This window comes from Chelonia mydas, chromosome 10 (assembly GCF_015237465.2).
Source record: "Chelonia mydas isolate rCheMyd1 chromosome 10, rCheMyd1.pri.v2, whole genome shotgun sequence".
Taxonomy (NCBI): Eukaryota; Metazoa; Chordata; order Testudines; family Cheloniidae; genus Chelonia; species Chelonia mydas.
The window spans coordinates 71890781-71910347 of record NC_051250.2 but is presented as its reverse complement, the minus strand read 5'-3'; the positions used below and the strand labels follow the sequence as shown (position 1 = coordinate 71910347).

Genomic DNA, 19567 nt, shown 5'->3' with positions numbered 1-19567 from the left:
CAAAGGGGCCTGCAGTGAATTGAAGAAGGGAAGCATGCGCTAAGTGTAAAGAACAATTAATAGGTCAGTGGCTTGGGGACATGGTGCATATTAGTTGGGGCTAATCAATGGACTCTTCTCTCCCTCCCCCTCTGCTCCCAGGTCTCAGGGTCACAGCTCAGCTCCAACAAGTAACTTCTGTGGGATTTGGCAGCATGACCTTTGGGTTCTAGTCCTGTCTCTGGTTCCTTCCTGTGTGTAGCTGATATGCCCCTTGATGCATCCGCCTGTAGGCTGAAGCCTGGTGGCCTTATGCATAAGAGGGGGAAATCTCGTAGTGGGAACTCTGTGCTTGTGGAATTTAAAATGCCCCAAAAGACTGATTCTCCGTGTTCCAAACCGCTTCTGGAGGCACATGGTGGTGGTTGATGAATGAACCACTCAGGCCTAAACCCCCTTGTACTCATTAATGAGATGTACTGGTGACCAAGCTCAATGGGTTATCAGCGTTGGTTAATGCCCCTTTTTCTCCCCCCTATCCCCTCACAGCTCACCATCATCTTCAAGAGCTTCCAGGAGTGTGTGGACCAGAAAGTGTACCAGGCGGAGATGGACGAGCTCCCAGCTGCCTTCGCTGACGGCTCCAAGAACGGCGGCGACAAGCATGGCGCCAACAGCCTGAAGATCACCGAGAAGGTGTCTGGCCAGCACATCGAGATCCAAGCCAAGTACATCGGCACCACCATTGTGGTGAGGCAGGTGGGGCATTACCTCACCTTCGCCGTGCGCATGCCTGAGGAGGTAGTGAACGCCGTGGAGGACAGGGACAACCAGGGCCTTTACCTCTGCCTCCGGGGCTGCCCGCTTAACCAACAGATTGACTTCCAGACCTTCCGCTCTGCTCAGGGCACGGAAGGCCGGGCTCGCAGGAAAGGGCCCAGCCTCGTCTCCTCCCCCGAGTTCTTCACCTACGAAACGGCCACGGCCAAGTGTCGGGAGAAGCTCCCCGTGGAGGACCTGTACTTCCAGTCCTGCGTCTTCGACCTCCTGACCACGGGGGACGTCAACTTCACTCTGGCAGCTTATTACGCTTTCGAGGACGTGAAGATGCTTCATTCCAACAAGGACAAGCTGCACCTCTATGAAAGGACACGGGAGCTGAGCCCAGGAAACACAGCCCCCTCGGGGCATCCCCGGACCCTCCCTGCACTCTGGGTGGCGCTGGTGTGTCTGAGTCAGTGCTGGTCAGTGTTCCTATAGATGTGACCTCGGTTGCAGGGGGAAGAGCTCAGCAGGAGGGGATGATGGTCTGTGCTGGATGAGGAGAGGTTGAACAGCAGGTCCGGCTGGGAGCTAAAGAATCAGCCCCTGTCCTCAGAGTTAGACCCCCTGGAACGCCATGGGCCTGCCCCAGAGAGCAGCCAGACCTCATACAGCCCTTCCCCAGCTCACCCTCTCCTCTTCATGCGGGTGAGGAGGGTGGGATGCCCCCGCCTCTCCCTAGTGCTCCCTCGTGGTACTGCAAACGGTTGTGGTGACTGTGATGTTGGCATTTGTGAAAGTGACTTCATGTTAGGAGAGTTGGCAGCTGCTGCCTGGGAGGAGGGGAGAGCGCCCCAGCTGGTCAGGATGGCGTGCTGGCGAGATGGGCCCATGCCTAGAGACCATCATGGGACACAGAGACAGGCTGGCCTCTGATTTTCACACCCGCTTTGCTCACGCAAATGACTCCACCTGCTAAAGGGCTCACCCCCCCCCAACCCCACCCCACGACTGTGTATGCAAACAGCTGGTGGTACGCACCTAAGCGGGGCCCACTCACCCCTGCGGCTCAGTCGGCTGCCTGTGCAAATGCGGGTGCTAAACACCAGACAGAGGAGCTACAACGGTGCCCTCCGGGCGCTGGGCACACACCCACGCGGAGAGAGGGTGCAGGGGCGGGCAGTTGGCTGGAATGGTATCTGTCCCTTATTAAAGACCCTGCTCTTCTCAGCACCCAGTTCCCTGCAGGTGTCTGAGGCGCACAGTACATCTTTCGCTGATGGGCACCATTCCGGGGGGAGTGGGGGAGTCAGTCACTGATTATATTTGCTGTGCTTCACAGAGCATCTGGGAGCTAATAGGATCTGGGAAATCCCATCCTGGCACATTAACGCTCTGATTCACTTCATAGCCACGAGGTTTTGAATCCTTTGGGCCCTCCCTGCCCTGCCTCCTCGCCTCAGAGATGCAAAGGGAGAAACCTGGCCAGTATTCGAGTGGTTTCTGTCATTTGCCTTTGGCCTCCTCCCAGCATTTGAAGTGCTCCTTGTGACGTGGCCCTTTGATTCCATTAGCTCCCAGGGTGCTCAGGCAAAGCGAGGCGGGAGGTGCCAGTGATCTCCCAGATTTGCACTTCAGGGTGACCAGTCAGACCACATCAAGCCTCTCACTGACAGGCTGGAGTGTCGCCACTCTAGCCCTGTCCCTCTTCATCACACAGGAGGGCAGCTGTGGGGTTGGGGCAAAGCTCTAAGAAAGGCAGTGCCCAGGGAGTGTGGGGGGGAGTTTTGCTTGTTTGCTGCTAAGCCCCCGCTCCTCTCCGAATGATCTCATTTCAGACCGGTTGCACCTTAGTTCTTCCTGGCCCGATTCTGAGGAGGGCACTGTTTGAAAATCCAGCCAGGGCAGGCCCTGAGGAATCCCAGCTGTCCAAAGGCTTTGTTCCCTGGCAGTAAATGATCAATAATCTCCTCTACTAGGATGGAGTGCCCCTTCCCCTTCTCTGTGTTCTTCTGGGATTTGCCTGATGGTTTGCTCAGCAAATGACAAGACCATCTGTACCTCAGCCTGGAGCTGGGACACCTCTGGGGGAATGCTCCATCGTTCGCACAGCACGAATTTCCCAGAGATCTCCCCAGAAGTGCAGGTAGATCACTGGGACAACCAGCGATCATGGATGGTTTCTTGACGGCGCCCAAAGAGGAATGGGTGTGTGACGTGCCCTGCAGAGCATACAAACTAGCGCCACGTGGCAGCCTCCTGTAAATACTCAAGGGTGGGAGGGATAGCTCAGTGGTTTGAGCATTGGCCTGCTAAACCCAGGGTTGTGAGTTCAAGCCTTGAGGGGGCCATTTAGGGATCTGGTGCAAAAATTGGGGATTGGTCCTGCTTTGAGGTCCCTTCCAACCCTGATATTCTAAGCAACTATTCATTGTGTCCTGCCAGCTCTAGAACTCCCATTTGTAAAGCAGCAGAGAAATGCAACGTGTGTCATTGGATGTAATTTATATTGTCTCTAATCTATGGACCCCTGGCATGGATTTCGTGTGACTGTACAGATAAAGAGATGTCATTGGTTTTTAGGTGTTTAACAAAAAACAGAAAAGAAATAACAAAAAGATGTGTTTACTACTTCGCTCCTTGCTTTGTCCGCTGATGGCCCGTGTTTCTGTTTAGGGCGATTTTAAAATAGGGATCTCACAATGTATGGAGCTGGGGAGACCAACTACTGGAGGGTAAATCTACCAACTCGCTGGCCACAGAGCTCTTGGGGAGGGGGAGGCAGCTCGAAAAAGAAATAATTGAAACATTCTGAATTATCTGTATTTAAATTAGAGTAGCCTAGATGCCCCAGCTGAGATCAGGACCCCAAGGCACCTAGTGAGGCATAGTTGCTGCCCCAAGGAATTTACAATCTAGATAGCTAAGGAAGGAAGGGGAAACTGAGGCAGAATTAATGAAATTACTTGCCCAGCTGGGCAGTGTGAGAGCTAGGAACAGAGCCCAAGTCTCCTTTGTCCCAGTCCAGTCCACTAGACCACTTTGCCTCCCTTAAGGCTCCTATAGTGGCTATGAAATTCCTGTTTCTGAGTTGGGTTTGATCCTGGCCATATGGCATGACCAATGGTCTATTTCTGCTGAGTTTAACAGCTTCCAACCTTCTTGGGTGAGCAGAAATCCTAGGAACTTTCCATTGCTGACCCCGTGCATACGTGTCAGTGGGGGAACTCCGCTCCCTTAGTGTGTTTGGTAGCTAGCAGCCGGCAGGTTCTCTGGCTTCAGTGCGACTAGCCAAGGCCAGAGTTATTCAATCACTTTAGTTCCTTCACTACATAAAAATTGAATCTTTATTGCCCCTAGAAATTGGAGAGGTGAATATTTAAAGTCACATTATCAGCTTTATGGTGGGGCAGTGACACACCTGGGTATCCCACAAATAATCCCAACTATATTGAGGGGTGGGTCATGGAGTTGCCATCACTACAGGAATAGTACTGTCCTGTGTAGGCAGCACGTCGGAGAGTGACATTGCTGTTAGCCAATCAGTATAGTCCATAATGGCCATGTGACATCTGCTGTCAACGGTGCCACTTCCTGTCATGCCAGAATAAGAGAGCATGCTATGCCAGGGTGAGAGCTACTCTCTGGAGGAGGAAAGTCCTCCGTGATCTTGAATGTCTCTCCATAGCCCAGGCTCCCCCTAGTAGGTCAGTGCTCCAGTGGTTGTTGAATATATTATGGTGGTTAGGCTATCCCTCTTTTAGAAGCAAACAGTTAAGCACTTTATTTTGGTTGTGTTTGACCCAGTTCTAGTTAAAAGTGAAGTGTGGCCAAGGAAGACCTGATGTGGTTGGAATAAAAACAAAAGATTTTGGTTTTGGGACGGGGGGAAGAATCTCCTGACTGCTCCTTGTGTTCTGGACCCATATGGGGTGTCACTGCATGTACATACTGTAAATTATTTATTGATGAAAATGCAAGTAAAGGTTCTCGTCTTTTTTTTTTTTTTTTTTTTTTTGGACAACAACCTAATGAGTGTTTTCCTTCTGCCTTGTGTTGTGTTTGATTCTAATCAGGAAGGAAAATGAGAAAGATGTGAGAAAGTGTGATAACACTCTAAGGACGGCCGGATGAGCTTCTGCCTTCTTGTGGAATATTCTCACTCTGTGGAAAATCAGAGCCCCTTTTTTCTTGCCGTGACCCATCCTCAGCAACCTCCCCTATCTAGCTGGGATCGTCCTCCCATTTGGGCAACATGGGAAGTTTAGGATGACTGCAGCCTTCCAGGTTGAGAATCCACATACTAGGAGAGTGTGTAACATATTAGGAGAGAGTGGGTCTTGGTCTTCCTCTAGTGACTGGTCTGCCTCAGACGTTTAAAAGGTGTACGCTTTTAATGCTGAAGGGCCTAGGTTCAAACCCTGCTGTTGGCCCAACAGGGGATCAGCTTTTGCCCTGGATGGAATCAGAACTGCGCATTTTCATCATGCATAATTAACTTGTGGAACTCACTCCAACCAGATACCATTGCGGCCAAGGATACAGTAAGAATGAAGGAAAGAATTAGCCATTAATATGGATTATGAAAACATTCACAGTTATAGATAGGATGAAGAACATTTGATATGGGATATAAAGCTTTATGCTTTAGGGCATGAGCTATTCACTGACTGCTGGGATTGAGAAAGAAACTTCTCCTATGGGCATCTTATTCAGATTTCTTGAATCTACCATCAAAGCACATGAACCAAACTTTGTCAGACCTCAGTTGAGATCCACCTAAACTCGAACTGAGAGCAACCATTTCAAACTCAATCAGGCAAGATCTGCACAGGGACCACAACACTAGGAAGTGCATAATGTGCTTCCCCAGTAATACCCACCTGGGTTGTCATAAACCACTGAGTATTTTTTCCTTTATTTCATTTCCTCTGAGGCTAGATTAGTGCTCCTAAACCAGAATGCTGCTCCTATTAGGACTCAAATAGTAGCCCATGTTCCAGCTATTAAATGAAGGCAAATTAGCAGACTACCCCAGTCCCTAGGCTTTCACCCGCTAAACAGAGCAGGCCAGTACTAGATGAAGAAAGCCCCAGAGCCCTAAACTGTTATTTTTAGCTGCTATCTTTCCTGACCCAACAGACAAGGCCTGAAGGTGGCTGACTGTGGCTCAGGGGGAGAGGAGCTCAAGGAAGGCCTGGTTTGCCCTTTGCGTCACCCATGCCTGACACCACAGCTGGTCAAACCACTGACCCTCCCTCTCCTCTGCCTGATTGTTTTTCCCCACACACCATTTCTAAAAGGGAGCTGGGACAGACCTGACACACCACCCCAAGAAGCCCCCCTCCCTGGAACTAGCTAACTAGGATTAATGGAGGGGGAGTAGATCCTACTAATCACAGGAACTGCAGCCTGTTACTAATACCACCTGCCCTGCTATGAACTCAGTACATGGTTTACCCACAGGACTGGTCAGTGGTTTGCCAAGATTCCCCTTTGTCTACCTGCCCCTCATAGCCAATGCCTGAGCCTAGCTCCTGAAACTGCCAGGAAGGCCCTGAGATGCAGGCCAAATGAAGGCCACTTCAGAGCCCTGCACCACCCTCTTCTACTCACCCCTTCCTAGGCCTGCTATGCTCCTTATTTATCTGCACCTGCATGTTAATCAGTTAACAGCCCATTAAGGCACAAAGCTGCGCTGGGTTCATGTCAATCTACGGCAGTGCAGTCCTTACCCCTCTGCGTTACAAGGCAGCGGCGGTGGCGATTTTGTGAAGTGCGCTTAGGATTTAGCTTGACTCAGGGCTAGTCTACACTAGACGTGCTACAGCAGGACTGAAGTGGCATCCACCTCAACCTGCTAACTCCCGTGAAGAGACAGCAGCAGGTAAAACTCCAGGGTGGCTTCGGGCAGAGGCTGGCAGAAAGGGGGCTCCCAGAGCTAGAGCATGAGTCTCTATGGTTTGAGCTACAGGCTAAAACTCTCTCGCTGGGGCTGTACCAGCCCGTGGCTTGGGCATAGGGGGGACAAGTACCACACGCTAAGCTGTGGGTTATGCTAGCAGCACTGGTTCTTTGCATTTCCATTCACCGTCCAGTCACTGCTCTCAGCCGAGTCTTGCCACATCTCTGAGAGCAGGTAAACCTGCTAAGCCTCATTTTACACACACAAGGAAGCTGAAGTACTGGGGCCGGGGGGGGGGTTTACAGGTGCCGCAAGGTCCCTAAACCTGCAGCAACAACTGCCGGCAGCTGTTTGCCACTAGTTGCATTCACAGATTGATGTTCCTAGGGGGGCTGTCAGCATCAGCACCCACCCCAGGCCCCTGCCCAATCAGTGACCACATGGCCCTCATTAAGCCTTTGCTCCCCAGGTTATGGCAGCACCCCTGCAGCTGGCTGGGGCAATGCAGCACGCAGGACTATACGGTGCTTCTGCCTTGCAGAGGCGTGAGCCCGGAATTCTGCACCTGCCAGCATGTGCTTTCTGCACCGTTTTATTGTGGTCTCTCAATGTCCCAGCCAGGAACGGGTCACGCCAAAGCCACTCAGTTGCTCTGGTGACCTGCTCCCCTTCCAGAACAGTCTCCTTGGCAGGAGCTTTCACTCGAAGGCCTAAATTAGAAGCTACGGGAGAGCCTAGCCATGCATTATGGGTTAAACTCCACTCTGGGCTGTGCACACGTAGCACCCATTGGCTTCACTGGGAGCTGCACCCGTCCGGCAGGGGGCCGATGCAGAGCCTGGCTGGAATGCAGACGTGCCCGGTGCAGGTGCCTCTTGGATGTGCAACCTCCTGTCTGCTTTGGAACTGGAGCAGATGCGTCACCTGCAAACGGCTTTTCTTTGAGAATCTGCTGCCCTCTAGAGGGCTGTCTCTAGAACAGCATGTGGGCTTGGTGTCCCTCCTGCTGCGGCAGGGAGCAAAAACTCAGGCTAACTGGCTCTTTGCACTTATCGTTTTATGGAAAGTGCCCTCAAAGGAGGCGCCAGCTATGGCAGCTACCATGGCAGCGAATCACTGGGGCTCTGTGTTCCTGATCAGTAAATGGCTTTGTGATTCGGGCCATGCGGGGATTGCTCAGCCGGGGAGCGCGTAACAGGCAGCGCTGGGGCGGGGCCCTGCCCTGACGTGCGAGAGCCTCCCAGGCTCAGGGGACAATCCCTTAATTTAGAAACCAATTCTATAGGGAGCAGCATAGCCCGATAACAAAGACAGTTTTGAGGCTGGGAGACTGGGTTCTAGTGCAGGTTGAGGCACTGAATGCCCTTCGGCCAGACACTTAAAAAAAGTCTGTGCCTCAGTTTCCCCATGTGTAAAATGGAGGTAATTACACCTTGGGACTGATGGATGGATGGAAAGCATCAAGGATTATTCTTAGGGAAGAGAGGTAGGGCATTGCATGCTCTCTTCTGGTACTTAGAGGCTTGGGCCCCCACTTTAATTTCATGGTAGCACCTGCTTCAACTCCAACAGGAGGCTCGAGGCATGCTGAACTGCACTGCATGTCTCATCTCCTTGCTTTAGAGACAGTCGAATTCCTGTGGTTTACCCTGGGTGTCTGACTGCACACCAGGAAGGGCCAGACCTGCTGAACTATTAGGAGCTGAAAGTTGTCACAGGAAAGAACCTTTCCTCCTTGGATTTGCTGTAAAGTCACAGATTTTTATCTTCATAACCTCGCTGACGGCAACACAGAGTCAGCAGCTCTTCCAGTACGGCAGCTGGGCGAGGTCCCTGTGATGGGGCAGGACAGATCTGGGGAGCAGATCACACCCCCGCATTGCACAGCAGTTGCACTATGCATTCACTCCGTGCTGGTGGGTTTAGTAACCCAGCCCTTGGTATTCAAACCCCTGCGTTTACTTGGCATCACCTGCTGCCCACCTGGCTACCAGATGGTGCCCGTGAAGCAGAGCTATGGAAAGGAACAGAGCACCATAGTTCCGGCTGGAATCATGCACCTAAGCGAGCCAGGTGAACACCTTGGCTATGTCCCTTTGGGACTCAGTGGTTAGAATTCCAGATTGGGATCAGCCAAATGTGCAGTTTCCATGTAAATGCAAAGAAATGGACCTTCTGTTGCCCATAATTGATGGGCCTGTGTTTGGTGCCAGGCATGATGGGACCTTGGCCTGGCAAACCAAGCAGTTCCCTTTCCAGTAAGAGGCAGGGGTGTCACTGTAGCCAGCTTGGAGAGCTTATTACTATTGTAAATCAGCACTCAGTGATTACAGCACTTGTGTCCCTGCCCAGCCTGGAGGCTTTTATTTTAAGAACAAGTGCCTGTAGCTGCCCACTGTTGATATTTTCTTCTTAGCTGCTCCAGCACCTTCCACCCAAAGCACTAGGTAAGCAGCCCACAAAGTAGGGAAGATTATCCCCACTTTACCGATGGGGACATTGAGACAAAAGGGAAGTGACTGGGCCCAAGCCAAACTGTGGGTCAGTTTGTCCTGACTCCTGGTCCTGTGCTCCAACCACTAGCCGACTCCATCCCACTGTGGCTGCTGTCCCTGGCTGAGACACTCTGCACAGAGGCAAAGCACCCACCCTCGCGTTCTCCCCGGGAGCAAGGGAAGGGCAGAGTAAGCGCTGACTCAGTGCACTCAGCATAGGGGGCGCCCTTCACATTGCTCACGTATATTCAGTATTTTCATTTTCAGTTAAAAATGAGCACCCCGGGGAGAGCCCTTGTGCCTCACAGCACAGCAGAGTCAGGGCTCAGGCTCCTTGCTGGGGAGCCTCCAGCCTCTTTCAAATACAAATAGAGGGGATGGGACAATGGATCAAAAGCAAGAACCCTCTTCTGTGAGGCGGGGCTTCACCGAACGAGGCGAGAGCGCTCGTCAGGACCAGCACTTGCGAGGCTCTTCTAGGCACGGGGGACAGGCGGAACCGATGTACAGAGGGGAGATGGGAAGAGATGAAAGCTGCTCAGATACTGGGGTGGTGGGGGCCATATAAAGAGAGACAGTCTGTCTTCACTGCACAGTTACCCCAGGCTCTTACTCGGGCTGGGTGTTGCCCCAACCCCCTCCCATCCACACACAAAACCTCTCACTCAAGTGATATGATGCCTTCAACCTGGGCTACCTGGCCCACCTCAGGGGGCGTGTTTGGTCTTGAGTGCGGCTTTGACTCCAGCAGGGAACTTGCCCATTTTGCAGGGAGGGCACCAGCTAAATAACTTAAGTGCTGATAAGCCTCCAGAGTCTTCCCACAATTCCTGATGTGTGCCCCGAAAGAGACGTTTTCCCACAATTCCCTGGGGAAGAATCACAGCTGCAGCACAAAGCTCCAAGAGCTACACCCCCGTGAACACCCAGGGGAGCACCGCCCCGAGGATTCAGGTAGCACTGTGCAGTGGGGCTGCTCACAGCGGGACTAGGCTGACCCAGAAGCCTGCTCATCACCCAGGTTTGCAAGGAAGACATACCCATGGAGATGGCAGGAGGGTGTAGGAGAGCGCAAGGAGGTGAAATTAGCACTCATGAAAGTAAGGAATTAAGAGCCCTAAGCCAGTTTTGTGCAAGCTCTCCTTTCCCCCCTCCACACACAGCTCTGCCAAGACACCTCAGGCCTGAGCGCAGCCCGCTCCCCTGCTCCTCCAGCCCTGGGCCTCTCTGGAACTGAGACTGCCCCCACTGCCAAATTGCTACAGTTAACAGCTGTGTCAGTGTTTCCATTATAAAATCCATTTTTTAGGGGCATAAAACTCAGCTGTGAAATTTCACTCCTGGCTGAAACTTGGCTCAGCTCAGAGGCACGGCGAGTGGAAAAGCCTGAAGCCAGTGGCTACAGGTGTGAAAAGTAAGAGCCCTTTTTATAATGAGCTCTTACAACTCAGAAATAGCTTTGTCCCCTGCACTAGATTTTAGCTGGGCCCAGAGTTATGGCATGGACTCCAAGTGCCTCAAATGACATAGGAGGAGGGAAAAGCTACTGAAAATGAACCAAGTTGGAGCAGCTCATGGGCTGCTCTACTGGGGCTGTAGCACATAATCACTTCCTGTTCTCTTGTAGCAAGGGTGCAAAATCCTGTGGGATTAGACGCAGCTGTGCTTGTGGGGGTGCATTACAGTGGGGATGATGGGTTCTCAAGGTGCATGTTAATTATCTTGAGCCCATTTTAATTGGATGGGGGAGGGAGGGGCCCATGTCCCAAGTCCCACTGAAGGAAGGAGACCATGAGCTTAGAGATAGCATGGAGAACTCCCTTCAGGTGCTGGGAACACTGCAAGTTCTCTCCAGCTCATTGCCACTCCCAGACAATAAGGTCAGGGTCTGCTTTTTCTCCCACCTGCTGTATGATGACCACCAGGTTGTCACATGTCCCTATAAACAGCTGCAAAGCTTAATATTGTTTGGCCTCTGCTGCTTAGATGCTGGCCAGCTGCCCCCTTCTTTGATCTCTTTCCCCAGCCTGTCACCACTTTTGCTTCTGCACAAATGACTGAATTGTACTTAGCTCTCCATAGTTTCAAACCTTGCACAAACAGATGTAACCGAGTTCGCGAGAGCATTGGTTCTCAAGCTGCTCCTCAGATCTCTCGCTGGTCTTGCTTGACGCTGGCTGTTGTGGCCAGGTGCCCAGGCTGTTCACTGCAGACAGCATGGACGTCTGGAAAAGCAAGGAGCTTCTACTATATACGGTAGAGAGGAAACAGGAATAGCTGTCCAGGAGAAGCACCATCAGCAGGAACGCAGCAGCCAGCCACTGACAGAAGAGAAATGAGGCAGCTGAGTGGTATGTCCAGGGAAGCAGAGGGGGAAGACCACCAAGTGTCTGGTCCGCCTGTCCCAGGAAGGACAGGAGCAACAGGTTGGAGGAAAATGCGTGCAGGGAGGGAGGACCAGCTAACAGAGGAGCATTGCAAGGGGGAATCAGATGGCAGACAAGAGCAAGGGGAGGAAGAAAGAGGAACAAGACACCGGAAGGGGGCGTTGATAAAATGAAGACCAACCTTGAAGGACTACCCTTTAGGGAAAGGGGCAACACACTGCATAGAAAGCAGCTGGAACGCATGCTTTCCTAGTGTTACCTTTCTCTCTGGGCAATGGCTTTATTTGCCACAGGGATGCTGGGGGAAGAAGGGGAGGGGAGTGTTTTGATGGTCAGTGTGGTCACAATGGGAGAAAAGTCTTCCCTAGAGACCATCCAAGATGTGACCCACACTGTGAACATGTTTGGTAAACCCCCATGTAGGGTCTTCAGTAGGCCCACATCCCAGGTTTCTTCACACCCTGCCCCCACCCAAGCTACATTCTGGGTAAAGAAAGCCTGGAAAGCCATGCATTACCAGTGTGGCCAACCCTGAACCGTAAAAAATGAGTCAGGCCTTATCCGTAACAAACGTGGTAAATTCCTATGTATAAAAGTACACGGAAACTTTAACAAACTAGTGAGGATAAAATGTCCACTCTGTATGCTTTACTAATGAAGAGGAACTCCGCTGGTCTGGAGTTCTTTGTGAAAACGCGGGGAGGGGAGTTATCCCAGCTCTTACAAGAGCCCCAAAGACCGATTCAATGTTATGGAATGTTAAAGATGCTTCTGTGGCTCTCACGTTACCCCTGATACAGCAGAAGGTTCTATTCAAAATGTATTGGATGCCACTGAGATTGTGCAAGATGGGGGCTTTGTGCGCTGGTATTTGTTGGGATTGTAATAAAGAAAAAAGGAACCCTGATCCATAGGTTATGGGACTGTCCATGTATTAGGCAGGTGGATGCAAGAGTGCAAATAGGGCTTGGCTTCAATAATCAAGCCTCGTCTGAAAATTATATCCTAAGTTATGTACCTACTAGGCTGGGTTTAACTACACCACCGACTTTGGTTCCTGAGGGTCACAAAGTGCATGATTTTACAAAAAGGGACTAGGATTATACCCAGAACAAGGCAGCAGCATTCACACCGGTCTCAGTTAGCAGCAAAGAAATAGCAGCTTACCCACAGCGAGCAAATATATATATTTGAAGAAATTTGGACCCCATTCCTTGATAACATTTAGATAATGGATGCTGATAGCTCAAATAATGTCAGACTTCCATTGCTCTTGACCACTCTTTTTCCATCCCCCCTCCAGTCCCCTCCTTCCCTTTTCTGCCTATTTGTGTATGTCTTTTTTTTATTATTACCCCCACCCTAAGATGTTCTGTCTGTGTAATAGTGTCTGATTTTGTATTGTCTGGTCTTACAGCTTTGACAAGTGGTAAAGTTGGTAATTGCATAATTTGATTGACTAGCCTGTGAATAGTGCAGTATTTAGTGACATATACAAGCTGCAACTCATTTCTCTTTTTATTGTTTCTTTATGAAAAGTAATAAGAAAATAATCACAAGATAGGCCTCAAATCAGAGGTTGGCTTGAAAGGCTTGATTTTAAAAAATGATACGTTGTGGGTTTGTCTTTTGGTTTTTGAGCCATCCAGTTGAATTTGGGTCAAATTTTAAGTTCTTCTCCACAACCATGAGGGCAAGAAACTTTTTTTTTTTCTTTTTTTTTTAAATCCGAGTCAAGATTCCCACAATTACATGAATCCAGGAGCTGGGGCTTGAACAAAAAAACCCAACCAAATACAGTGAGACACGCAATAAGATAGCAACACTGCAATGTATTTTTGGGTCACCTTAGATGTTGCTTTGGGTGTAAGCAACATCTTTGCTTAAAGTCCTTGGGGCAGGGCCCGCCTCTTTGTTCTGTGTTCTTACAGCTCTTAGTGTAATGGGGTCCTGGTCCATGATTAGGGCTCCCAGGGTTTACCACAAAGCAAATAATAAATAATAATTCCTCTTGCTGTAAGCCTGTGAAAATCTGCTCATTTAACCCAAGATGGAAAGTTGAAGCTTCGAGAAGAAAATCACCCTTCTTTATGCCCTCATTTAAAATAGACGTGCGATAGTTAACATACCGCTGAGAATCTTCCGTGACATTAAATTTTCTTTTAAATTTACTACCTCTCCCACTGCAATACAAGAAATCTCTCTCTCACACACACACCCCTGCCCATTTTCTGTCCCCTCCCTCCCCCATCACTGGAACTCCAGTTACTTTTTGTTACAATGGAAGCTTTGGTTTGACGCTTGTGTATCACAGCACCAGCCACGATCATGAACAGCATGGATATACAGCTGCAGGCACAGCAGGGGGAGCTCTTGAGCCCTTTCCTACCAATTGTTGATGTCTTGATTAGTGGGCGAGGGGGCTCCAAGAGGAGAGACAGCAACTGCTTTGGTGGGGGCTCATGGCCGACACTGCGGCACCCGGAGCCCAACACGTCACTGAGCAAATGGAGCTTTTGCTACCTTATCCGCCAATAAAAGGAAAAATCCCGGTCACAGAATATGCTCAAAGTAAATAAAAGTCAGCGCCATGCTTGCCAGCTCCAGGGAGTTTTAGTGTAAATCAGCAGTGAGGAACCTCGGAGCCTCCCCGGCCCAGCTGGAAATTCTTTTCAGTCTCTCTAGTTTGAACAGGCAGGGTGAAATTCACTCTGTGCAGGCCGGCATGCACTACACCGCCCCAGAGCCCCAAAGGCATTTAGACTCCTAATTCCCCTTGAAATCAATGGGAGTTAGGCACCTAAATACCTTTGAGGATCTAGCCCTCAGATACCATGGTGATAAGGGCAGTGTAACAATCCAGAGAGGCTACAATAGGATTTTAAAACGTTTAAAAAATGCATATTTTTCTTAGACATGGCCTAAAAGAGGACGGTGCTCAAACCCCACTGAAATTAAAGCCCACAGGAGTTTAGAGACATGCCGTATTTTAGCAAGCAACTGTACTGCACACACCAGATACAACAAGCCGGCGAGGTTCTGAAAATCTCAGTAACACTTTTTAATATACAAGAATCAAAAGTACAGCAGTTTTACAGTGTAGGAAAATTTAATACATACTATATAAACAACATATTTACATCAGAAATCACTAGGACAGTGGCATTTTTTTCACAAATATAAATTAATATTAATTACTGTTTTAGTCAACAGGTTTAAAAGTCCACAATTTTACAGTAAGAGTCCTTCTCCCCCTTTGCTCAGGGGAAGGTGCGGGGGAAATGGATGAAAGTAGACTAGTACTTTTTTTTTGGATCACTTAAAGTTCATGTAAAGATCTCAAAGAGCTGTAAAGTACCCACTGAAGCTGGGCACTGCCCCAACACCACCTGTGGAGAGCAGATTTTTGGTCTGTGGGACTTGTGTTCTGGTGCAAATTCATAAGTGATGCAATTTTTACACGGTTTCCAATGGGGTTTGTGATGTCACTCTGAACAGCTGAAATAAACCAAAACCAAACCAAGACGTTGCAACTTTTCCCTTCAGTGAGACGAGAGCAATTCACTGGCTGGCTTAGTGGGAGCAGCTGCACCACACGTTGACATGAACACCACACTGAAATTTATGGCTGTGGGGCTGTCCCCTTCCCACCCCCATTGTCATTCAACTGCCTATTTCCAATGGTTGATTTTGTGGTCCCTTATTTGGGACACAGGGTGCGTGCCTGTGGGAAGGGATTATTTCCCTCAGATTTGATTTCTCCAGCTTCCGTAAAACCAAAGCCAGTTAAGATCCACCCACCATGACAGAACTCAAAATAATCCTTCCTTTAGCATGAGGCCTACATGACTTCCAAGTGCAACTCAAAAGGATGTGGACAAAGCTTTCACATTTGCATTTTTTGTTTCCTTCTGTTTTAAGAAAAACCAAAATACTTTTCATACTGATTGGAACCCCTGGAGGCCAAGCCCCTTGATTCGGATGCAGCAAACCCGTCGTTGGGCTTATGGTTGTTTTGCACCAACCGTAACACTGGTCTGGCCAGTACTGCCTTTTGCTACAACTTTATGGCACGTAACATTTTGTTAGGATTTCATGAATGTGAATGAAAAACAACGTAAATCGCTCTTTGCTCCTCCTGGCAAGGAGGTGAATTTAGTATTCACATTATAAGCCAACACCTCTATTTGAAAAGAAAGGACCCACTGTGAACATGATAGTGTCCACCTGACATCGCAGCTTACTGAAAACATGCCGGGAGAGACACTATCTCTGCCCTCCACTATGAAACGGGGAAAGACATGGGGGCTAGTCCCCACTCCCTTCCTTCTATTGCAGAGAAATTCTTGCAGTGCCCTGGAAGAGGCATCAGTGCAGCATGAGGTTGCCAGTCCTGGTTCCCTTGTAGCAAGCAAAGCCACTTTGCTTCTGTTTAGTTTTGTGGAAAGCTCAAAGAATGGGAAGCACAGCATTTCCCCTGCCACCAAACAGCCACATTTCGGTACCCTCCTAAATCCTCCTTAGGCTTAGTTCTGAGATGCCTCTGGGTGCCACTGACAGGACATACAACCCACTGGGCTACACGGCCAGACCTCTTATAAAGGTCATGCTCGGCATGTCCCTTGACACTGAAGGGGTTAAATTAATGGGGTGGAAGAGTTGGATACAGCCACCCCGCTGGGTGTACAAACTTTTGTACACAGGTTATGCATATGTCACTGTGACCCAGAATCACACTGTTCCCATTTGCAGCAAACCATGGTTGCTTTTGAATGATCTCCTGGGACAGAGATACCCTCATTAAACCAATCGGCTCAGAATGGATCAAGCATACAATGATCGTAACAGATTTCAGGGACTTCATCCCGTCAGCACCAAGCAGACAGGAAGCTTGGGCATTATTAGTGTTGATTTGCGTGTACCTTCCAAACTGCCAACGGAAGAGTTAACACCTTTGCCTCAACCGAGACCTGCCTTAACGGCCTCACCTCCAAGCAGGCAGGGCCTTTGTCATAAGCACCCGCCCCGGGGTCTCCAACAATAATTGTGACCTACATTCATTCAGGAAGACGCAGTAGGAAGGAAGTCAGCTCCCTCGCTTGGGCAGGCGCCTCAGCTGCTTTGGATGTATATGGCTGTTCACCCCTACAAGCGCCACAGGGAAATTCTTCCCGAAGGCCATTCTGGTCCTTACTCTGGGCTCTGCACATTCAAGATAATTTACCAGTAAAACACAGGCAGGAAATTAAAAATCCAGCTCATCTCGGGCCTTTAAAGGGAAGTGTGTTCTCATTTTGCCCAAATGAGGGTAACCCCACCACCTTTTCAGGAACCCAAGCTCTGCACCCTTTGCATTAAATTGAGCAGTTTGCCACTGGCCTTGTCTTCAGTACACAGTTGCAGTTCGCACAGACTACAGGTCCCGACCTGAAATGTGCCAATTTAATCTGAATGGCCTGGTTGCTCACCTCAAGGCAGAGCCTGGCATTAGGGACCTGCAGTCTCCATGCGCCTTGACGCCATAGTAAAGATGATGGAGCTGAAATTAGGAACTCCTCCTGCTCTACATGTGGCAAGTGCTTTGGCTACTCCTGACTTAGTGGAAGTGTTCTGGCAAATCCCTCCGTGCGGGACATCATCCCTTCACGCTGCACCGCGATCCTAACACTTCGATGAATGTTTGCAGTGAAGCCTGTTCATTTGGCTGCAAACCATTCCACTCCCCTTAGCCTTCTTGGGCTCATTAAACATCTACTGACTGGGGGGGAGGGGCTGCTACGAGGATTTTAAACACTGAAAGTTTAGGGTTCTCCTTGGTCTACTGCTCACCAGAAATGTAAGTGCGGAGCGCTTATGCAAGCTCCCAATTTAAGGATACACAAGTTCATTCAATGCAGCTACTTTCCTCTCCTCATAGAGTTAGCACAGATCACTGGAACTCTGGCAGGTAGGTGGCCAGCTCACTGCTTTGTGCGAAGATAGAGCTCTGCATGGAAAACCCCAGACAGCCAACTGCATTCACATTTAGCTCTGCATGGTGCCCTCGCCAAGCCCAGCATACAGCTTCTTACCCAAAATGTACTACAAGGAGGAGTAAAGACTGGGATCACCATTCTCCAGTTGGGCAAACTGAAGTGCAGAGAAGTGATTTGCCCCAGGGTCAGAGCAGGTCAGCAGCAGAGGAGTATAGAAGCCAGGATCCCTGACTCCCAGAGCCATTCCTCCACCACAAACCATTCAGCTTCCAGCCAATACGACTACATAAGGAACATCCTTATTAGCAGCAGCGACAGAGAAATGGGGCAAGAGAGTTTGTGTTACGGCTTCCTGAGCCCCTTCCACTGGGAAATACTGTAACTGCCATTTCCCGTCTCACTAGTTTGAAGGGGGAATTAAGGCTCTGCTCAGGGACTCTGAATATTGAGGACCTCCACCTGTTTTAAGATTACCGAGGTGAATGTTTCCTACGTCCCTGTCTGTGCTGCAGAGAGAGCATGATAGTGCACAAAGCAGAACTAGTCTCTTGAAATGGATCAAGACATGAGAAATGGCCACGTGGGCAGGGAAGTGATGGATTCCCACTCCTACCTTTTTGAGTCACTCTGGAGGGGCCCCAAGTTCCCCCTTCCTCTCAGAGGACCATAAGAGCAGGGTCAGTTATTTACTCTAAGAGAGCCCTCCTGTCCATCTCCAAATGCATCCCACCCACACACTGGTTACACATAAACCCCAGCCTGACTGGGTTATGCCCACCCCACAGCAGCATGTGTCACGTAACGTCACGTCAGACTGGGCATACAAAGCTGTCTACAAAGTCTTAAGCAGCATCAATCCACGTTCTTGGTTCTGGGGAAAGCTCCGCAGCTGTGAAACATTCACAAGAGTCTGTCGGATGCAGCCTTCAACGAAAAACAAAACTAAAGCAAAGAATGACACCTGTTCCCCCCTGCGGGCAATGGATCCAGTTCCAATGCCAGACTGGAGAAGGGGGATATGAAAAAGGAATCCAGACCAGAACTAACAGCTGGGGAGAGCCCCCGCCCACTCCCCCAAATCCTCCTTCACCCAGCAAGACAATAGCAGCATGTTCAGAGTCTCCGGTTAGCGGTTTGGAAAAGCAGCCGCTGTTGCATCAGACCAAGTATTTCGGATGCGCTCTCTCCCTCCTCTCCCAGTCGCTTTATGTTTTTCGAACATTCCAGTTATAATCTGGATTGTTTTTCTGTTCTAATGACCTGTCCAGGGGCGACCTGTGATCCAGGGGTGACTTGGACTCATGAGGGGATTTCTGAGACGGGGGTGAGCGAGGGTCCGAGACTTGGGAGTGAGGAGGGGGAAGCGGTTGTTTGTAATCCCCCGATTTGTCTGTATGGAAGGACCGGTAATGGTCCGAAGGTCCCTGGCCGTGGTATCCCATGGGTGGCCTGTGATCAGACATTCTTCTGAATTCCTGCTGGTGGTAGTTCTGGGGCCTGAACTCCTCAGATCTTCGCCGCTTGGAATCGTGATGGTGTCTAGATGTAAAAAACGAACACACAAAACAATATCATCTCAAGAGCATACTTATGCAGTCCCCCATATCCCATCCTGAAATATCCAAGGAATGTTCCAAATTCCACCCCTGAATAATGCTGCTGGTGATTATTTACTCAGCCCTGTAGGTGTGGATAGCACTCTGCAAACAAACAAGACTAGGTGTCCTTTGCCTGAGAAAGCCAGGAATCTAAGTAGTAGAAAGACTTGAAGCCTTTAAAAGCATTCTTGGGAGAATGCTACCTGGGTGTGTCTGCATGTAGGGGAGAAGAGAACTAGCAGCAGGGTCGGGGAAAAGGGATTTACAGGGTAAAGCCAGAATTGGATAGAACAGGGGTGATCGAAAATAAGGGGAGGGAGGGAAGAAAAGTAAAGTCACCTAAATACCCTCCCAGTGAGCTTGTAACACACATGGGTTGGCAACTCCTGACTGGAAACACATACAAGCCGAGACCCAACACTGGACTGTCATGCTTGGAGTCTAAAGCCTTCTGGTGGAAAAAAGC

General features: G+C 49.8%; 2 protein-coding genes across 9 annotated transcripts in view; one reads left to right on the top strand and one right to left on the bottom strand.

Annotated features, from left to right (window-relative positions):
* The window catches only part of RGMA (repulsive guidance molecule BMP co-receptor a), a 35184-nt gene extending 30422 nt beyond the window's left edge, over positions 1 to 4762 (top strand). The window contains exon 4 of the mRNA XM_007072743.4: positions 529 to 4762. Within this exon, the coding sequence (XP_007072805.3) occupies positions 529 to 1239 (711 nt within the window). The 3' untranslated portion in view covers positions 1240 to 4762. The remainder of the gene's footprint in view (positions 1 to 528) is intronic.
* A 9806-nt stretch (positions 4763 to 14568) lies between these two features.
* The window catches only part of CHD2 (chromodomain helicase DNA binding protein 2), a 101991-nt gene continuing 96992 nt past the window's right edge, over positions 14569 to 19567 (bottom strand). For all 8 annotated transcript variants that reach the window (XM_037910136.2, XM_043523902.1, XM_007060366.4 and 5 more), the window contains one exon: positions 14569 to 19042. In XM_037910136.2, the coding sequence (XP_037766064.1) occupies positions 18709 to 19042 (334 nt within the window). In that variant the 3' untranslated portion in view covers positions 14569 to 18708. The remainder of the gene's footprint in view (positions 19043 to 19567) is intronic.